Below are 15,133 nucleotides of genomic sequence, written 5' to 3'. Positions count from 1 at the left end.
AGTCTTCCTACGTCACCACTGCCTTTTAAACGTCTCTTTAAATGCGTAGTAATTCTCACTTCCCAACAGCCACACTGGGAAGGTGGTGGTGAAAGTTTTTTAATGCAACTATTCTCTCTCAAGAGTTGCTGGGTGAGGGTTCAGCCACGGGTGTTGTTGCTGAATGAGGCTTGGACAGGCTGTCCTACCTCCACTACAGCAGGATCGGCAATCCTGCCAGCTTCCTGCAACCTGCTGGCCAATCCCACAGTGAAGCTGTCCATTGATTTGAAGTATCAAACGTCTTCTCTCCCAGCAGAGCCCAAGGCAACAGTTCCCTGACCTTCCCTTTGTCCTATCTGGTGCTTCAGTTTTTCCAGACTTCTGACACAATTCAGGATGTGCACCTCGGAAACAAGTAACCCTTGGCGAGAGGATGCAAGCTCAGATTATAATGTAAATACTTCTATTTTTAAACAAAGCCAGTTTATACGGGGTCTGAAGGAATTTCTTCTACAGGGATGGGGTGTGTGTGTGTGTATAATACAAGCAGTCAGCTTCAAAGAGTTGCACATTGTCTACCTAACCACCTATACTAGCCCGCTGTGGGCAGGGGACCAGTGAGGACCCCCTTTGTATCGACACGCTGTTCATAGTGATGCGCTCTGCATTAAACCAAACCATTGCTTTGACTTCTGTTGTGCCTAACCTTGAATGTATAAATGAATTGCAAGCTTGTTTACAAACGTTCCTTACTTTTCTTTCACTGTGCACAAAAAATATAATTACTGAAGATGAATTGCTTTGGTCCTGTCCATGCGATCTGTGATCTCTTGCCCTTTCCCAACACATGTCCCAGCTGTATTTCAATTTATTAGCTTGCCCTCCGGAAGCACCGGGTGCAGACCGACGTAGCAAAGGCTTTTTCTGCATCCGTATCCCAGCCCAGCCCGTCTTCCTTCGGTTCACCTTCTGGCCTTTGAAATTCCACCCAGCGATTCCCACGCTTCCTGCTTCCTTTCAGCCTAAGCCCCCAGCCAAGAAAACAGCCAGGTTGCCCATCTATGGGAGGGAAGATTCGTTCGCCCAGGCCCATGGATTGGGAAGTAGCCCCCCCTCCCCCCCCGCCACCTTTGCCTTGGCCACACATTAGAAAATGTCAGACTATCAACACGCACATAGAACAGTCAAACCAGGAAATGTTTTAACTTTGGAGGCAGACAAAACAAGGAACGTGCATCCTCTTTCCCGCTGTTACTTTATTTATTAAAACTAATTTCTGAACAGGATAAATACCAACTACATTGTGGACGTGAAGTACTGCTAGAGTAGATGCTGCCATTGAGCTGATTATTCCAAGGCAGTGTCTCAACCGTGGCAACTTGAAGACGTGTGGACTTCAACTCCCAGAATTCCCCAGCCAGCTATGCTATGCTGGCTGGGGAATTCTGGGAGTTGAAGTCCACACGTCTTCAAGTTGCCACGGTTGAGAGACACTGCTCCAAGGGATAAAGCTGCTTGAGCGGTTGACGACTGCTGAGGACCCAGACAGTTATAGAACCATCAAAGTTTACTCGGATAAAAGCACCAAGGCTGCTGACTCCCTGCCAATGGAGAGAAAGAGGTGGGCACTTTCCCCACCTTTGGTCCTTATTGCTCCTGTGATCATTAACTCAAAACATTAAAATGGCAGACAGGACAGGTTTGGCCAGAAAGCGATGCCCGGGCTTAGGATTGCACCAAGTCAGCCACTTTCAGAACAACGGATTCAAGTAGCAGCACCACCCCCACCCCACAGATGTCATCTGGCTCCCGAGTAGGATGCGTTGAAGGATTTAATTTTCCAGGCTAATTGTCCCGCATACTTTGGCTGCCCTTCGCTTTCTCCCTGCAGGCAGCTAGGAGTTGACAGGAAGCTTAATGCTTCACTGACAAAACTGGAGCCGGTCTGTCTTGATCCGAAGAAAGGAGATGGGGAGCAAGGTGCCAGTTCAACCATGGGCCTTTTTTTTCTTTTTCTTTTTACAATCTAACAGTAAGGGTGGTGCTGCCGCCTCGGGGGATAATCTTGATTGCGATTCCTCCGCTCTTTGACCAGTCCGCTTTCCCTCCATCTTTCATATGGGCTTGTACAACAATGTAGTCACATATTTCTTCTTGTAACGGTGGGTGGCACTCAGCACCATCACTCCGTCCTAGGAAGAGGCAAGAGAGGGGAACTGTCCACAGCCTTCCCCAACCTTCTGACCCTGGAGGAAATATTTCTCAGGCCTGGGGGAACCCCTGCACGTTCAGGCTCAAATGTAGGCCGGAAGTTTCAAAATCATTCTATTCGTCTCACGGGTAGGCCGGTTTATATGCACTAACCGTGTACTTAAACTAAAAGAATGAAACTTAACTCTTGAGCGTGAAGTTGCCCGAATTTGAAATAATTTTTTAAATAAATCGTGATCTCCCAGGGAACCCCTAGGGACCTCTCGCAGAACCCAGGGGCACCACGGGACCCTGGCTCAGAAGATGAAGCGACCAAAAGACAGCCCTTTGCCCAGAGTGGGCTCTCTTACCTTGATGGACAGCGCGTAGAGGTGATTCAGCATGACGTGGTTTGGTTCAGGAAGCAGGGCGGGATCACACTGCGAGGAACAATCAAAAGAGCAAGACCTTTTGGTTAGGAATTTGACCTCGAGGCCCCCCGTTCACAGAATATTCTCCCTGCCGGAGACACTACAGTTCTCCCCCCTGCCCATTAAGGCGCCGTTAGAAAAACCGGGTCATCAGTTTATGAAGTGGTCCTCAAGGACTGTCTTATCTCCAGTTTCAAGTGGGAAAGGACCTCGAAGAAAAAAGCAGGCAGCACCGTGTAAGTGTGCAACAAAGCTCCCCTCAAGTTGGGGTCTCTACTGGAAGCAGCTTGCCCACCACAAATGCTTCCCCAATTCATGCCCCAGAGCAGCCTTTCTCAACCTTTTGACCCTGGGGGAACCCCTGAAATCTTTTCCAGGCCTCGGGGAGCCCCTGCCCATTCAGGCTCAAAGATAGGGCAGAAGTTTCAAAATTACTCTATTCGTTTCACAGGTAGGCTGGCATCTATGCACGAACCATGTTCTTAAACTGAAAACGAAGAATGAAACTTCCCTCTTTCATGTGAAGTTGCTGGAATCTGAAATAATTTTTTCAATAAATCGTGATCTCCCCGGGAACCCCCGGTGACCTCTCGCGGAACCCAAGGGTGCCACGGAACCCCGGCTGAGAAACCCTGCCCCAGAGAATTCTGGGGGTTGTCTCAACACAACTGGAGAATGCCAGCTCGGGGCAGGAGGGCTACATTTCTGGCCTGCTCCTAAAGCAGGTGTTTCTCCACTTACAGAAATTCCAGTGTCTTTGTTCAGGATGACTTGCAAGAGGTGGGGAGGAAGAATAGGGGGAGACTTGAACCTCTCTTCTGGCTTAACGACGTAGGGGTCCTGGTGATACGGTCCAGGTGGTGAGCTTGACAATTCTACCAGGGGGGCAGAGGGAGGGAGGAAGAGGGTTGATTGTAAACCGCCCAGAGTCCCTCATTTGGGGGAGATGGGCAGTAATTAAATTTGAATAATAAATAAATAAATAAAACATGTCAGATTATTTTAATGCTTTTGAAATTTTATGACATCTTAAGCACATGAGCCACCCAAATTCTTACAGTGGGGGCAGTACAGAGATCGCATTAGATAACCACCTTGCCTACAAGGGAGGGAGAAGATAAAGGACTGTATTATCTATTACAGGTAGTCCTCGCTTAACGACCACAATTGGGACCAGAATTTCAGTTGCTAAGTGAAGTGGTCATTGAACAAATTCAACCTGATCTTATTATCTTTTTGTGGTGGTTGTTAAGTGGATCACTGCGGTCATTAATGAACCACATAGTCATTAAGTGAGTGGCATAGTTCCCCCTTGATTTCGCTTGCTGGAAGCTGGCTAGGATGGTCAAAAACAGCAATCACTTGACCGTAGGATGCTGCAGCAGTTGTAAGTGCAAGGACAGGTCGTAAGTCAGGTTTCCCAGCACTGCTGTAAGTCTGAATTGTCACTAACTGAATGGTCATTAAGCAAGGACTGCCTGTATGTTCCATTTTGGCAACACTTTTTCATCTTCCCACTTTTTTCCTTTCTGTACCAGCAGCCTGCGATCAGGTCAATGAATAATGAACAGGTTAAAAAGTCTACAAAACAAATAATGAACATAATTTAAGCAAGGCCTTTGTCCAGTCCAGGGTCAGCGTTCACGGACAAGGAGACCAAAACCAAAAGCCTTGAGGTGGCTGCAGAAGATTTAAAACATCTCCCGCAGGACGAAACCTACAGCCTTACAGGCACAATGCCAATTACACAATTGCTCCAGAGAAGAGAAAAAACCTGAAAGAACAGAATGTCCTTAATGCTAGACCGTGGCTGCTGCATCACCAGGCACCAAGGCATTTCTTCTTCAGGAGCTGCCAGCAAAGCTATTCCTATCACTTGGAATCTTCAGGGGCGGGCAATCTATGTTCCCTTGGTGTAGCCCAGTGTTTCTCAACCTCAGCAACTTTAAGGGGTGTGGACTTCAACTCCCAGAATTCCCCAACCAGCATGGGGAACCTCAGCAACCCCTTAAGGTTGCTGAGGTTGAGAAACACTGGTTTAGCCCGACGGGTATGATGGCTGAGAAGTGGTGATGCAGTTTTCCTCTAGCCTGTGGAGAGATAACTTGTGAAAAGCATAGTGTGAGCCTTAAAATAGGCATATGACTGTTGAAAAGATCCTTACATCACCCATTGTGGCCCTCAGCTCCCCCAAAGGCTGAGAGGCCTTGGCTACCAGAGTCCCATCCCCAAGATTAAGCGGCCCTTTGCCCCGGATAGTGCCAAGCAAGGTCCAGGAAGGAAGGACCACACATGCTTCAGGGAAATGTCTTTAATGCTAGTATGAGGGCATGGTCAGAATCCTGAAAACTGCAAATCCCAAAACCGGGACTTACGTATTAGAGCTATAGCAAAGAGAGGAAACATTTGGAAGGAAGTTCCTCATATAGGATGTCCCCCCTTTGAGAAAACATCTGGTGCTCTGCATTGCCACTGGACAGGCGAGTACCAGCACCCCTGAAGATAAACAGAAGGGCTGTCCTCGCTTCCCTTTCAGATTCCTGCCCCTGCTACCGCCAATGAGCCAATCAATCAATTTATTACAGTCACAGACCAGTACAAGTGGAGTGCTCTGTGAATATATATAAATCTATCTTAATAGATAATAAACGAGGTAAAATGTAAGACAGTTAAAACAGAGTTATAAAACAATCTAACTAGCACCTATGAGTGAAGTCCAGGATGCTGTCCACGTTTAAATCATAAAGGAGACACTACAATTATATAAAGTATAACATCATCTAAAATTACAAAAAAAAAGTGATATCTGAAATTTAAATGAATTACGGTGACAGAGAACACGTTTGGCTAGAGGAAAATTGGCCCATTAGCCCATGCTACTTACCAGACACATCGGAGCACTTCTGGGAATCCACCATTAAAGCATCAAAGACTTCAAAGTCTGTTTTCTTCACTTGAATAACATTATTGACAGTCCCAAGCTGGCTGGTTACAACAGGCTGGGAAGAGAGGTATGGTTTGTAAGATCTAACAGAATGTTGCCCTCTATTTTCTTGAAGGGAATACTAATTTTTTTCTCCCCAAATAATTAGCCTTTAAAATTGAAAGCTCATCTAGATTCTCTAAGTATATGGAAAAGGTGACAGAAGTAATCTTCCTTTTTTGGGGGAGGGGGGTTTCCTCTTAAAATCAAGGCCATCTTTTCTGAACCAAATGGTACTGTTTGACCCAGTTCATGCTTCCTTCTGGCTGTATGAAACACCATCAGGTGACAACTTTCATACACGAACAGACTGTTACAGATTTATTGCTATAAATAAATAAACGGTGGAAGCCAGTGTCCATTCAGAAGTGGCTGGGCTACAGTTGCTATTTCCCCCAGCCAAAAGGACTACAGGAAATTTTAGCCCAGCAACAGCTGGAGAGCTGCAAGGATGCTCAGCGGCCAGCCATCAAATGCAGAGTAATCACACCGTTCACAAAACGAACCAGATGCCTGAATAAAATTGTGTCACCTCTGAAGGATCGTGAGTCCACTGACCATCCACGTAGAATTTGTACTGGTGTTCACCTTCTGGGAGATCGAGGATTGCTACAAAATTATTGTGGCTGTGAAACGGAGGAGAGAGACACACCTGTCACCACCAAGACCAAATTCAGTCATTCAATTCAATCTGATGTCAAAGGACCTCTGGGCGGCCCATGATAATAAAGAAGCATAAAATATGAAGCGTAACCAGAACAGGATAAAGGCACTGCAAAATAATTCTGACAAGGCAATTTTGGAAACGGCAAAACAAACGTAAGGCCTCACAAGCAGGGGAGCTTCACCCACCCTACCCCAAGGCATCACCACAGTGGGAGCTGCACGGATCATCTACAGTTTTGCACTTGCCCCATTTATTAGGCAACCTGCCCTTTCCTAATACGCACACACTTAGCGTGTAGCAGTGACAGCCTCCAAGCTAACTCCAATTGGTTGGAATGGCCGCTGGTGGGGCCTGGTATGTGCTCCAAAAGGGGATGGCCTGTCCCGCTGTTCACGCGAATTGGCTGACTGCTTCTGAGAAGCAACCGCGACATCAGGCAAGACCGTGCTCGAGCATGCTGTAGGATGCTACGGCCCTGTTCTCACGGCACCCCGACGTTGTGAAACGGCCTTGAGATTTCCCATCTTCTATCCCGCAGTATCCTTGAAGGATTTTTGTTTTTTAATAGCCCTTTGTCACAACCCAGGATTCAGACTTCGAAGCCGAAGCCGCTGCTCCAGCTGAACCAGCGGAATGTCAGCCTTGGTGTCTCCTGAGGCTGACATTCTACTGGTTCAGCGGGAGCAGCTTCTCCAGATTCAGAGTCTGGGCCATGACGCCCTTCACATTCAACTGCTGACTAGCAAATGTGGAACTGATAACGGATAACTGACGGCTTGGCTCAGGTGTAATGGAAAAGTGCCTCCTTTTTCCGTAGACAAGCTGGAAGATTTCATTTCCGATTTCGAGCCAACCCGTGGTTCTATCAGAGCACTGAACAGTGACCAGCCACAGGGAGCTGAGCAGGTGGCCAAGAAAAGGGCTGTTCTCTTTCAGTCTAACTCATTTTAAAGAGTTGCAGGAACCATAAAGAGGCAGATCCACGTAACAGGAAAGGCAGGATGTCAATGGAGCAGTTCCTGACATGCTTTATTAGCATAAGCGAAGAAGAAGCTGGGTTTCTAAAACAAAAACTGAGCGCGGACTCTTGAAAAGAAACCCGGGCGTTCCATATGCTCCCCTTGGGGTGAAGAGGTACTGCAGGGTCCTTCCAACTGGCCCCACCAAAGGGCCCCATCGATGGCCATTCTCGCAGCTTACCTCCGAGTCAGTGGCAGTTTGGTCCAGTTGTTAAAAGAGCCGGATAAATAAACTTCTTTGCCTCCGCCGGTCCAGCGGAAGACGGTTGGCTGGGCCTGAGCGGGAGCTTTGTCGTTCACCTCCAGATCGTGTTGCCAAGCCAGGAATTCATCTTTCTCCATTGGCACCTAGAAACAGCAGACTCTGGGAAACTTGCAGTGATCTTTCAGGGAGACCGTGGCTTGTGAAGGATCACTGGAGGCATCCGAGGCCCTGCTACACGTCCCGCCCCCCTCAAGGGGAGATGGAAGGGACTCAAGACAGCGACCTCTGTATATCTGCCCCCCATCAGCAGAACTCTCTCCCCCCACCCCTCTCTCTCCAGGGATGACAGCTTGGCCGTCTTGCTACTAGTCTTAAAGCAGCTAAAAGAATTATCGCTCTGCGAAGTTTTCAGGGACTGCCGTCACTTCTTTAACTAGACAATTCCTCTGTTTTACTGCACAATCTGCATGGCATTACTTTTAAGAACTTAAGTGATGCCCTGCTGGATTGGATCCCTGGCCCATCTAGTCCCCCAGTCTGTCTGCCCAGTAGCCAGCCAACTGCCCAAAGCAGCCCATTCGTTTCCCAGCAGGTGGCCCTCAGAGGCAGCCCCGCTGCCATCAAGGCTAAGAGACTTTGATCCCCAGGGTTTTCATGGATTGGTCCAGCCCCCTTTTTTTTAGCTTCTTCTGATTTTCCATTTTATCTTTTAGTAATTTCTCGTAAACTGCCTCAAGCATCTAGGCAGCTGAAGGTCAACTTAAAAATACATTTAATTGCTCATCTTCCCAAGTTCTTGCCAATTCCTTGAGTCTAGAGATTCCTACTGTTTCATCAAACTGTTTGGGGTATGTGATCAACATGCAGCCATCGTACAGCTGCAGCTGAGAAAAATCAAACCTCTACTCTGTTCTTAAGTAAATAAATAAAACTCAAAACATTTTCAAGTAATCTCCTTCAGGAAGCAGCTTGTACTTCATGGAGTCTCATCCCCTGGCCATTTCATTCCCCATCATTGGCAAGATTTATTTTTGCTTTGCCATTAATTATTTTCACATACACCCCCCCATTACCTTCTACGAATACTGGGGTGCCAGAGAAAATCCTACTTGCACAAGTATGTTTTTAAAAAGTGTGTGGGAGGGAGGTTGCTCAAATCCATTAGTATTTTCAGCCCTAAAGTCAGCTGAATTGTATATTTCTAAGGGAAATAAATCCATGTATACACACACACACACACACATGCAGAAGAACACGTACAATCCACGCCATTTCCAGATAATATTGGTTGAGATGGCCCAGCGGTACGCTTCAGCATTAGGATACTTCTTATATAGCAAGCGTTCACCTACTTTTATTTCTTCTGAACTGAACAAGTCAGCATCTTCCGGACTGTCCATCAAAATCTTGGGCCTGTCTCCATCCTTTGCTCCCCCAGGGCTGTCCCTTCGAGGTGTCTTATGGCCTCCCTGGCGCTCCATTCCGGCACGCTCGCTGCTGGTGTTCCCCATGGCTCTTGAGGGTCAGACGACGGCGACTGACAGATTGATAATCTTTATTTTGATCACTGGCTAGTTGCCCTTGTAAAAGAAGAAACGGAGCAGAAAGAAGCCATGGCATTAAGAAGAGGAAACAAACCTCATCTAGAGAAAACAGTAAAAGGCCTACAGTGGAACATGTTTTACTAAATCAGAGGGTATGTCACAACTTAATACAATGCAATGTTTGTGATTAACCAAAGGCTGAAAGAAAGGTGCCAGCGAACAAATGTGTCAGTTTTGGTCCTAGGTCAGGGCTCCCCAAACTCTTCAGCTCACTGACCCCTTCATGAAGTTTCAGACTGTCCATCGACCCCCAAACATTTATTCTACAAAAGTAATTTAATGAATACCACTTTAACAAATAGTACCGCAAACAACAACAGGGACAGTTCTCTTGCTGGTGGCTGACCCTCCAACCCTGGGTCACACACACCGTCCTGCCGCCTCACCTTGAGGACTCGGGACTGGGGTGGAGCTCTTCAGAGACCCCAACAGGTTAACTGACCCCAATTTGACCCTCCCTCATTTATCGACCCCCCAGACGGTCCCATGGACCCTCAGGGGTCGCTATGGACCAATTTGGGGAGCCCTGCCCTAGACTTCCAGTCTAGCAAGTGTTTGGGTGGAAAAAGGACCTGTCGTCATCACATCACCATCAGGAGAGAGAAGTCCACCCATGCGGTCTTACGCCTGACCTCCTGACCTTTCAAATGGGGATGCAAGGAAGATTTTGCAAAGGCACGGATAAGCACCGCATTCCACCCCCACCCCCCCCGTTATAGAATCTGGGCCGCAAGCCTTCTCGGCTGGCAGGGATGGGCGGGTCTGCAGGCAGCGTCGCAGTCCGAGGACCGCAGGCTGCCGGGGCGGGGGGTGATCCTGGGCCCGGACTGGACGCCCCAAGAGCCCCTGGGCGAACGTTGCCGCGGCCGCACCGGCCCACCTCGCGGGGCTGTCGTGAGCCTAAGAGGGGAAGGGGGGCTCCCAACTCAACACCCCACCCTGCGCTCTTTGGGGGACAAATGGCGCACCGATGAAACGGAGCTACACTCGGCCCCCCGCCCCGCAGGCGCCGCGCTCTGCACATGCTCAAGAACCCCGCAGTTACCCTGCGTTGGAAGACCCGCCGGCGGTGAATTCTACCCGGCCACATTCAAAGCCCGGAGAGGCCCCGCGGCTCACGCCCTGCCCGTCCCCCCCGCGCCGGTGAAGGAGCCACCACCGACGGCCTCGCCGACCGCAAACCTCCCGCTCCCTTCCCCTCCGGGCGCGACTTCCGACCCCGCCCCCTCGAACGGGCAGCCCCCTTCCGGTTCCTGTAAGGGCCGGCACGCGAGGTTCCGGCGGGAGCATGCGCGTCAGAGTCCTCCCGCCGGCCGGAGTTAAAGGGGCCGCCGCGCTTTTGCTCCCCCGTGAGCCTCTCCGCCGTGGTTCGGGGCTACAAAACCACAGGCGGCCAGGAGGGGGCAGCAAAGAATTGGGGGGGAGGTTCGTGCTGGCTGAGGAATGCTGGGAGTTGAAGTCCACCTATCTTAAAGCGGCCAAGTGTGGCCAGCCTTGGGCTGCAACGTGTCCCCGAGAACTGGGGCGCTGCCAGGCTTAGGATCATAGTGACCAGTGCAAGAATGCTTTAAAAAATACAGTCCTGGGGTTCCTAATTTCGACTCCTGCAATTGTGAAATAACCTGCAAGAAGAAATTGGGGAGAAGCAGCGCTGGTCGCCGGGCCAGCAATTTGCCCCGAAGCTGAAACCAAAATGCTTGCTCAGACAGCACAGATGGTTGTTTATTATTTCTTCGTTTGTTTGTTTGGGTAATCTGCAATTAGATTCACAGTCAAAGACTGGTGAGGACGTAATAATTCAACTTAATACTTCAATACTTCAATAATAATAATAATTAAAAATAAGTCAATAATAATTTAATAATAAGAAATAATCATTGAATAATCGATAATAATAATTTAATAATCAGTAATAATTCAATAATAATAATTCAATAATTCAACTGTGAAGTCTCCGTGAGGATAAATAGATTTTGTATTATTAAAGAAGGCAGTTCCAGGCTGGTAGATCTGTACGCTTTTGTGACAATACAAATTTCTAATGGGAGTTTTTATTTGCTACCAGCCCGTCCAGCTTTGGGAACAATAGGCAATGTATACCAACCACGAGGAGACTTCACAGTTCGCTCCTGATTAAAGGTTCCTGTAAACATTTCATAGAAATCTACTGGATTTGGATCTACTGCAAATCACCCTGAAGGCTGCCGATGCTCCCGTGAGAGCATCTGATTCAGCCAGAACCGGACTGCCTTATATGGCTGAATTTGGGAGGGGGTGCTAGGGCACCCATCCCCAGGGAGATTGTGGGTGTGGGGGCAGGCAAAGGAAAACTTTCAATTTATACAAGACTTCCCTTGAGGAGAAATTTTACCCCTGGAGTCGAGCTGAATGCCATAAACAGACGCCCACATGTTAAAAAGTTTGCATTTTACTTGCACCCCCGCTAGTTTTATGTTCCCCATTTTTTTGGCTTTGTAACCTGTGACCTTTCAACACCACTTGCTGAAGCACCTGCCATCTATTTGCGCACCCTCTCGGGAGGGAATGCAACGCTGGGCGCATCAGGGCTGCACAAATTACATAATCCATGCCATTTGTGCTCTGCCGTCATGATGTCCTGGGGCTTTTTAGGGACCCTCCTGGCTCGAACATACTATTTCTGTGAAGAGTAAATTCACAGTGAAGTAAATTAAGAACTTTTAAATTAAATTAAGATTAAAATTCAGTTAAGATTACAATTTAACTTTTTAATGAAATCCAGAACTTTTTAACATCTCTATCTTGGATTGTATGTTTTTACTTAAGAATACTGTTTTTACTGTATTTTAATCTTTATTCTATTTTTATTGTACACAGCCCAGAGTTGTTCTTTGAGTGAGATGGGCAGTGACTAAATTCGAAATAAATAAAAGTTCTTGGTGTTTGGTATGCTCCTGTCTGATACACGCCTGTTAAATTTCTTTCCTCGCTGGTATCAGTGGGAACGGGGGATTTCAAGGGGGTCCAAGTTGAAAGCACCTGCAAATAATGCTCTGGAAGTCCTTGAAGCTTTTCTCACAAGCTTGGCTAATTTGCCTGCTTTAACAGCTCCCCAAAAGTCTGGATGACATTCCAGCCTTTTGGCAGCACCTGCTCAGGCAGGAAAGGTGGAGGAGGTGAATTCTATTTGCAGCTCAGCCTCCACTCAAGAATAAAGACAGATAGCATTGCTATTTGTGTTGGGCTGATGGGCAACCTTCTGGAGGCTGCTGTAGCTGACGAGGAAGGAAGCAGGTGTAGCAAGAAAGCGGACCAAGATTACACTAAGTTGTGTTAGTGTATACATCATGGTTAAACTATGTTTTATGGAATTGGCTGGAACCTATAACACAACCATAAATCATGATGTGCAAACCAAGTGGGGGTAGCACGCTAAGTGAAAACTAAGCCTGTGACATTTGGCTGACTTCACACCCCACACTAAGCTAGAGGGCAGTCAGCCGACGTGATTTGTTCATTATTTGGTGTCCTGTGGGAACCCACAAAACTGTGTTGAGTGAACCCAATTTCATTCTCGTTGAAACATAAGTTTGTACTCCAGAGGTCAAAAAAGTCAAGATGGTATCCCTCCGCAATGCAATCATAACAGCAAACTGGTGAGGTGGGTTGGGATAAGAGAGAATGACCAGCCCAGGGTCACCCAGGGCGCTCCCATGGCTGCATCAACCTAGGTTTTCCTTCCCAGTCCAACATCTAAACCACTACGCCACGCTGACACAAGGCCAAGGTTGGCCTGGATGCGACTTGGCCTTCTATTCATTTACCTATAGAAACCAGCCACCCAAGGACTAAAACACTGGAACATCATCAGTCCGGCTTCATGTGCCACCATGGAGGGCTCAACGGCCCATTGATACGGGCAGATTTGGGTCTTCCAGGCAACTGGTCCAGGGGCTTTGCCACTTATCAAAAGAAAATCTCTCACAAAGCCACTGGTATAAATGTCTGCTGGGTTCTCACCTCGTCTAGATATCTGGGTATATTTAGCAGGTCCTCTCTAGGATTACAGATCAGGATTATGCAGGCACTGCTGTTTTGCAGCTCAGCTGTCCTGAAGACCCAAAGGAGGCTAACCTGATCCAGGGACGCTGAGCATGAGTTTTCTGCCCCCATCTGTCTCTGCCTATAAACCATGCCAAAGGGAGAGGGAGGAGGAGGCAGAGATTTGGGACGTGAGTCATCCAGAAATGCTTGGGATGGTAAGGAAGGAAGGGAGAATTTGACAGCTGAAGCCAAAGGCCAGAATGCACTCCTAAGACAACAAAATTGTGTTGTTCCAACTTGCTAATCTATATTACTAAAACTCTCTGTCTGTTTGTAACCTTCAACTGGGTGAAACGGTGTGTCATAGGCCAACAATTTTTGAACCAAGGTACCTCAAATGGGCTAACTTACAGAATGTGTCCAAAATCCGGGACCCATGGCTCCTGTGGGATTGAAATTTGGCAAATTCTATAAAACATTTTATGACATAAAAATTCTCATAAAACATTTTATGACATAATACAAAATGTCATAAAAGATATCCTGTGGTCAACTCCTGATGTTTGAGTGGGATATACAGTTCAATATGAATGACAAGGGCTATTTTCCAGGCAGATACATCTCTGAATATCTCCCTGAATGTTTAAGAACTTTTCCAGGGAAGGCAGGACATTAGAAGCTCTGCCATTGTTGAAGGCATTGAGGATCTGGTAAGGAAGGAAATCACGGGTTGTCTAGTTACAGCTAAAAAGGAATTGGGTGGTCTGATGTCCAAAATACCATCGGGGGAACCCAGCTGTTGCCTTTGCATGTAGTTAAGAACCAGGCCATCAAATTAAGCTAAAATATTTCAGACACGGTTTTCAACTAGTTCCATGTGAATATAGCAATTTTCTGAACTCCCGTTTGAGTTTAGCGGTGTGAACCTGCCAATTCACACATTCTTTCACCCAAGAGAAGAATTTTCATGGAGGATTAGGTTTGTATTGTCTATGCGATTGTGAGCGGTTTGCATATATATAAAATACACCCACTGAATTATGAGTTTAGTATGTTCTATAAACCCAACCTGTACAGTCAGTTGAGGGAGCAGTATGCAAGTAAATCCAGCTGCACTTCAAGGCTAGATTCACACAACGCACTCGGTATCTGAACCAAGTGTGTTTACTGAACCAACCCATCCTTTGGGTTTGCACATATGCTGAAACGTAAACTAAGGATACAGGTTCTAAGTAAAAATATGGTTAGTTACTGTAGTTCAGTGGGTTGTGTGAACACAGCCTTGGAGTCAAGAGGGGAGCAAGAAATCATAAATAAACAAATAACCAAGATTAAAACTAGCCAGGTTTAACATGTAGTTAAGTCTGCTGGAATAACCCAGCCATTTTTGTTGTTGTTGTTATTATTTTGGCAAGTCACTTCTTGCATCCACTGGATTTGCACAGCACACTATCCATCCTGTGGTTTGGCTGATCTTGGCTTAAGCGGTTTTGCCAGCCCAGCCCTTGTAATTTCGAAACCATGACTTGTGACAGCGTGACATATGAGCCAAGCCTTCACGACTTCTTAAATACATCGTAGCTTAGCATGCAACACCATGGCTTGGCTGGCACAGCTGAGCTCTAAACTATAGTTTACACATTCCGATGGCAAACGTCACATAATGTAGGAAGCCAAAGGAAAACAATACAAAATTACAATCGCTTGGGTTCACCATGGATCCTCCCGTCCTTAGATGGCAATTCTTTGTGGACTCATCTTGAATGCATTCCGTAAACCCAGTGGCCAAGTTCACCCAACATGCTAGACTAGTGCAAATTAGGACTGGGTGGTTTGTGTTTTCATGGGATCAGGAGAATCCAGTTTTTGCACGTCGTTTGAATCATAAGCCATACTGTATCACCACTGTGTACGTTTGGACGGAGTGCAGGTGGTCAGCTGCTGCGTTTTCTTAAGCCAGTTGGAAGCGGAAATGTCGTGTGTGGCCCCAGCCAGTGGGATTTAATTCTGAGTCAACAGGGAAGTCTAC

General features: G+C 47.2%; 1 protein-coding gene across 1 annotated transcript; it reads right to left on the bottom strand.

Moving 5' to 3' along the window:
- Window positions 1-1,418: 1,418 nt before the first annotated feature.
- On the bottom strand, window positions 1,419-10,230 carry PRKAB1 (protein kinase AMP-activated non-catalytic subunit beta 1). The gene is made up of 8 exons (XM_063315548.1): window positions 10,127-10,230; window positions 8,830-9,057; window positions 7,454-7,620; window positions 6,119-6,212; window positions 5,488-5,602; window positions 3,345-3,478; window positions 2,544-2,612; window positions 1,419-2,174 (listed from the first exon to the last, which is right to left on the bottom strand). Exons 2-8 carry the CDS (start codon window positions 8,986-8,988, stop codon window positions 2,097-2,099), a joined length of 816 nt encoding a protein of 271 aa, XP_063171618.1. The 5' UTR covers window positions 8,989-9,057; window positions 10,127-10,230; the 3' UTR covers window positions 1,419-2,096.
- Between the last annotated feature and the right edge of the window lie 4,903 nt (window positions 10,231-15,133).

Source organism: Candoia aspera, chromosome 15 (genome assembly GCF_035149785.1).
Source record: "Candoia aspera isolate rCanAsp1 chromosome 15, rCanAsp1.hap2, whole genome shotgun sequence".
NCBI lineage: Eukaryota > Metazoa > Chordata > Lepidosauria > Squamata > Boidae > Candoia > Candoia aspera.
Note: the sequence above shows the minus strand (reverse complement) of the source record. Positions and strands in the feature narration are given on the sequence as shown.

Excerpts from the sequence above, each read along its gene's own strand:
- PRKAB1 (XM_063315548.1), bottom strand. The coding sequence starts at position 8,988 with ATGGGGAACACCAGCAGCGAGCGTGCCGGAATGGAGCGCCAGGGAGGC. Across the intron at positions 6,213-7,453 it reads AAACTGCCACTGACTCGGAG|CCACAATAATTTTGTAGCAA; the intron begins GTAAGCTGCGAG and ends TCCGTTTCACAG. Across the intron at positions 2,175-2,543 it reads TCTACGCGCTGTCCATCAAG|GACGGAGTGATGGTGCTGAG; the intron begins GTAAGAGAGCCC and ends GCCTCTTCCTAG.